General features: G+C 36.3%; 1 protein-coding gene across 1 annotated transcript; it reads left to right on the forward strand.

The window, feature by feature from the left end:
• Positions 1-551: 551 nt before the first annotated feature.
• LOC130820890 (monosaccharide-sensing protein 2-like) lies at positions 552-6,388 on the forward strand. Its single transcript, XM_057686434.1, has 7 exons — positions 552-1,325; positions 1,645-1,752; positions 1,886-2,452; positions 3,474-4,034; positions 4,825-5,177; positions 5,319-5,506; positions 5,708-6,388. Exons 2-7 carry the CDS (start codon positions 1,674-1,676, stop codon positions 6,150-6,152), a joined length of 2,193 nt encoding a protein of 730 aa, XP_057542417.1. The 5' UTR covers positions 552-1,325; positions 1,645-1,673; the 3' UTR covers positions 6,153-6,388.

The following is a 6,388-nucleotide window of genomic DNA, read 5'->3' on the forward strand; positions in this document are numbered from 1 at the left end:
TTAAATTAATTAAGATATTATAAAAACCTGATATTAACGTGATTTAAAATATTTTATATGAAAAATCCGTGCAATCAACTAAATATACACCTATAATAGGAGTATAGGACTTTCATCTCAAAAAAAATATTTGGGTAAAAGAACTTATAAGAGCTATCCTAATGGTGAGAAAATTTTGTTTGAGTGAAAATTTTTTTAAGTGAAAATGCAATCCACTAATGAATATTAAAAAAAAACACTCCAATGTTTCTTAAAAAAAGAACTCAAAGGGGAAACTTTTGAAATTTCCTCACGGTGGACCCCACCATTAATTTAAAAATATACCCATTTTCTTTTTATATTTTACACCCAATTTTTGAATTTTAAACTTAACAAAAAAATTAAATTATACCAACATTTATAAAAAAAAACATTCTCTATAAAATAGACGCCCATTTTCTAATTTTTGACACACTTTAAAAATTGTCTTTAAATTAAAAATTGTCTTTTCTCGCTATACATTACTAGTTTATTTTGCTATTTTTGATTTTTTTTTGTTGTATTAGTATTTTGAGTTAATAATATTTTATGAATTATTTTTTTTCTTAAATAGTTTTGGATAAAGAGAGAAAATAAAACGGGATAAAATATAAAGTAAGAGAAAGCGGTGGGGATTTTTTTTTTTTTATAAATGCAAATATTAATGCAATATTAGTAAAAATTTTCACATAACATATGACGTGGATGAAAAAGAAATTATAGATTGGTTAGCAAATTTGTTTTTTAAACCATTGAAATGAAAGTGCTCTAATGGTGATAAGTTTCACCAAATTTCCACTTTTAGATCCCTATTTTTACCTCAATCCCATAATTAGAAAGCTATAACAAGAAGAAAAGTGTAGTTCTTTAATGGGGGTTGATTCCCTCCAGCTGTTAAACAACCAGTGCTTAAGAGGCGAAGAACGTGCCTTCTTCAGTGCTCTCATGCTCTGTTCTAACATTCTTTTATTTGCAATCTTTCTCACCTTCTCCCTTTATCATTTACCCTTCATTTCTCTAAGAATTGTTTATTTTTCTCAAATTTACCAAGATTCTTGCTAGTCTTTCAGGAAATTCTTTTATGGGTTGATGCTATTTATTAATTTATTCCAGCTATTAAGGAACAAAATGCCAATCTATGTGATTATCTATTATGGGTATTCCTGATTTTCCCTCAGAAATCTTGATTTCAGTCAATCATTCAATAAAATATTCAAATTTTTATTAAATAATTCGGTGCCTTTTGTTTTTGTATAAATACTTGGTTTTTTTCTGCACTGTTGAAGACTATTTACCCATTTCAAGAGGTACGTAAGCTTACTATGATTAAATTTTTTATTGTTAATTTTAGACTAATTTAGTATTATTATTTTTATGAAATATAGATCTATCTGTGTGTATTTTGAACTGGGTTTTTTGGGCAATGCCTGGAAATATATGTTAATACCTAGTGTAATTATCATTGATGCTGGAATATATGATCTTTTGATTAAGTAAGATTATTATTTATGTCATTGTTAATAATGATTTAGGGTGGGATTTATGATAGAAATTTATAGTTGTAACTGGATGAAGAAATTGATCTTTTAGCAATGTTTAATGAGGATTTTGTTGTGAAATATCCAGACTGAAAATCGATATCAACATCGAGCAAGATGAGAGGAGCTGTATTTGCAGCAATTGCTGCTACCATGGGTAATTTGTTGCAAGGGTGGGATAATGCCACAATTGCAGGTATTTTTTTTTAGTTCTTTTTGTGCATCTTCTTTTGGGTATTTTCCTGATTTGTCATTCTTAGATCTTAAAATTTGATAGTGCTTCTTAAAATAGTAAGTCTCAAAGATTGATCTTGTGTATTTTAATGTAGGAGCTGTTATATACATCAAAAGGGAATTCGACCTCGAATCACAACCAACCTTGGAGGGTTTAATTGTGGCTATGTCACTCATTGGGGCCACGGTTATCACGACCTTCTCAGGCCCCGTTTCTGATTCAGTTGGGCGCCGGCCTATGCTTATAGTATCATCATTACTATACTTCCTTGGTGGGCTTGTTATGCTATGGTCTCCCAATGTTTATGTCTTGCTCATGGGAAGGCTGTTGGATGGGTTTGGAGTTGGTCTAGCAGTTACTCTTGTGCCAGTCTACATTTCGGAGACTGCACCTCCGGAGATTAGAGGACAGTTGAATACCCTCCCACAGTTCACTGGATCGGGAGGGATGTTCTTGTCTTATTGTATGGTATTTGGGATGTCTTTGATGGAAGCACCTAGATGGAGATTGATGCTCGGTGTTCTTTCGATCCCATCTCTTTTGTATCTTGCGTTGATGGTGTTTTATTTGCCCGAGTCTCCTAGGTGGCTCGTCAGCAAAGGGAAGATGAATGAGGCGAAGAAAGTCTTACAACGATTACGTGCCAGGGAAGATGTCAATGGTTAGTGGCTGTATTTTGATACACCTGATGTTGGTTTCTTTTTATGAGCGGTCTAAGCTTTTCTCTAAATCTTCAACTTGCTATTTGCCCATTAATATATGAACTTTGCTGATAATTGTGTTAGTCTGTGATCTGAAGACTACAAATACTTCGAAGTTTGCATATTGACATGGTTGTGTTCTTTGTTGTTACCTTTAATCCAAGATCATTGAAAGTAAGGAATCCTATTCTAAAGTATTAACGGTAATTATCTTTTTTTGTAGTTTATCAGGTTCTAAAATGTCTTTATAAGCTTACTTTAAATATATGTTTTAGAATATTTGAATTACTATGAGAAAATGATTTTTTTTAAGTTAATAATTTATATTGTGACGTCCATACGAGTTTTGATATAGCGAGGTGCCGCATCCGCGACATTGTGGCCGTTACTGCATCGGGGCGACATCCGTGATTTTTTTCTATGGATAGTTCTTCTAACAAGTCCCATGCTAGTTTGTGTACATCATCAGAATGTAAGCTTGATAAATTCTTAAAAGTGAAATGTATGCGCTCGTTTTTGAAGTGTTTGATGCTAACGCACATTTATTAAGGGTGTGTTTGAATGGAAGAAAGTGGAGGTAAAGGAAGGGGAGGGATTTGAAGGGAGAAAGAATCTCTTGTTTGGATAGCGAAATGAAAGAGAAGGGATTTGGAAGGGATAGAATTAGAAGGATTTGATGAATACTTTTTGTTAAGTTTTCAATGTCTTCAAAGTTGTAAAGATTTGAAGGAAAAATTCCTATTTCCCTTCCATTCCCTCCTACATAAATAAGAACTATTTCCCTTCTATATCTCTTCCCTCCCTTCTCCTTCCCTCCCTTCCTTTCTCTTCAAAATGTTATCCAAACATAGTGCAAGTGTTGTATGCTCGAATTCCTTTGTGTTCAGTGTATTTTAAAATTTTCATAATTTATAGGAAGTACTTGGTAATGATTTATTTTCCAAGTTTTTACCTATTGATCTTTACTCTGTTGTGTTGCAGGTGAAATGGCATTGTTAGTAGAAGGACTTGGAACTGGAGAAAATACATCCATTGAAGAGTACCTGATTGGCCCGTCAAATGATGAGGAAGCCACTGCCGACAAGGATCAAATCAAGCTATATAGTGCTGAGCAAGGCCAATCTTGGATTGCCAAACCTGTAAAAGGACAAAGCATGCTCGGCATGGCTTCTCGTTATGGAAGCATGGCCCAACAAGGAGGAGGAAGTATGGCAAACATGATGGACCCTCTTGTTACTTTGTTTGGGAGTGTACACGAGAAGTTGCCCCAGTCAGGGAGCATGAGGAGTGCAATATTCCCCAACTTTGGGAGCATGTTTAACGCTGCTGCCGATGAAAACGATAAACATGAAAATTGGGAGGATGAGAGCAGAGATGAAGACTCCTCATCTGATGTTGGTCGTGACGACTCCGATGATAATCTCAATAGTCCGCTACTTTCCCCTCATGCCCCTGGTGCAGTTCCTCCATCAAGTGGCAGCACATTGAACTTGAGACACCCTAGCAATCTGATGCAAAGTGGTGAATTACTCAATAGCACAGGTATCAATCAGGATGATTACAACTCCTTAAGTTTAAATTTATTTTATGCACAATGATGCAACATTTGTCCGTACATCCGTTTATATATATGGTGATATGGTCAGGAAAATTCCTTTTGCTAGTCCTAGAACTTTTCATTCTGTGGAGAAAATATGATAAATGACACAACTTAGGATGTGTTTGGTATGAGAAGTGGAAATGAAATGGAAAGGGAATGCTTAAAAGGGGTATTGGTATTGTTAAGAATTATTATTATTATTATTATTATTATTATTATTATTATTATTATCAAACTCTTCATTTTGCTTCACATACTCGTGTCCGATCCTTGATGCTCAGACATTGGTATGGCAGTTGGACACTTCATTTGTAAAATTGAATATTTAGATGTATCTGACGCTTGGTCACGTACTAGTATCCGACATCAGTACCCGAGTTCAAGTAACATAGGGTATCACTTATGAGAATGGGGAGAGAGCTGATGAGAAGGATGAGTTTACATATTTATTTGTCATCTCTCATTCATCGTTGTAACAAAGTAAAGGAATCACTTATGGAAATATGGAGAAGATTTGCTTGTCTTTTCTCCTCCAGAGAATTTGTTTGTTGTTTTTTGACTGAAATGTAAGAATATACAACTTTTTACCGGGCTGAAATAGTGCTTTTTTTTTTGCGGGAGAGTGGTGGTGGTGGTTTGACCTTTCTTCTATATGATTTTCTCTCCGAATCCATCAAAGGTGCTTTTCATTATCAATGAAATCCAACCAGAAAATGCGATTTCTTCTTTCAGGTATTGGCGGGGGTTGGCAGCTAGCGTACAAGAAAGCAACAGATGGAAAAGGTGAATTGCAAAGGGTTTATCTCCACCAAGAAGGCGGCATGGGGTCTATGCGTGGATCGATGCTTGGATCTGTCCTTTCACTGCCTCCATCCGAAATGCCTGAAGGTCAGTTAGTGCAGGCTGCTGGTCTTGTTAGCCAGTCCAACCTCAAAATCAAGGATTTCAAGGGAGAGTCTCCCTTCGAGGGTGGAAAAATACAACCTTCGTCAGCTGTTACTAAAGGGCCAAGCTGGAGGGAGCTTTTTGAACCAGGAGTTAAGCGTGCATTGGTTGTCGGGATGGGACTTCAGATACTTCAACAGGTAAACCAGGAGCTTTTTTGCGCATGTCCATTTAGATTCTTTCATTTTTCACCAGAGGATTAAGTTTCTGGTGTATCCCGACACAGTGACCGCTCTAGCTTTTATGGTCTGTTTAGTCTAACAATTTTTTTTGTGATATAGTTCTCTGGAATCAATGGAGTTCTCTACTACACCCCTCAGATTCTTCAGCAAGCCGGAGTTGATGTTCTCCTATCAAATATGGGGATCGGTTCAGACTCTGCTTCTCTCCTTATAAGCGGGTTAACCACACTGTTGATGCTTCCTAGCATAGGAATCGCAATGAGGTTGATGGATATCTCCGGCAGAAGGTAATAACTTGAATCTTTTCCCAATTATTTTGGAGTCTTGATTTGTCTACTGAATGAGGCGTATGTTCGTTTTTGTTATAGAATACAAGTTGTAAGACAAAAGCGAAGTTTCGTACATTTCTAAAAATATGTTTCTTGCTTTCGTTATGATGAATCCCTACCAACCCGCCTGAGTTTCTCTAAATCTGTTGCGCTTTGCAGGTTTCTTTTGCTAAATACACTTCCCGTCTTACTAGGATCACTGATCATACTAGTTCTTTCCAATGTGATTAACATGGGAACTGTCCTACACGCAACATTATCTACTGTCAGTGTTGTAGTCTACTTCTGCTGCTTTGTGATGGGTTTCGGTCCAATCCCCAACATTTTGTGCTCGGAAATCTTTCCTACTCGAGTTCGTGGGCTATGCATCGCCATATGCTCTCTCACATTCTGGTTTGGTGACATTATCGTCACATACTCTCTCCCGGCTTTGCTTTCCTCCATCGGTCTTGCAGGAGTGTTTGGCATCTATGCCATTGTGTGCTCCATCGCTTGGTTTTTTGTTTACTTCAAGGTACCCGAAACAAAGGGGATGCCCCTTGAAGTTATCAGCGAGTTCTTCAACGTGGGTGCCCGACAAGCTGAAGCTGAGAAAGATATGTAATTTAGTTGCTAATCTTTAGAATATTGATTTCATTCATTGACTCAAAAAGAAAGAGGAAATGAGCTTACAATATTTGAGATCTAGAAAGATGGGCTATTGTAGGGGGAGTATTCCTTCACTTTGCCCCCTCTCCAAAATGATTCTTGGCGGTTGGCTTTGGAGATTTTGATGTTTATTGATAAAACACATTATATGGAGTTTTAATTCTTTTTCAATATCAATTTTGTTTTAGTGCA

This window comes from Amaranthus tricolor, chromosome 8 (assembly GCF_026212465.1).
Source record: "Amaranthus tricolor cultivar Red isolate AtriRed21 chromosome 8, ASM2621246v1, whole genome shotgun sequence".
Classification (NCBI taxonomy): Eukaryota; Viridiplantae; Streptophyta; class Magnoliopsida; order Caryophyllales; family Amaranthaceae; genus Amaranthus; species Amaranthus tricolor.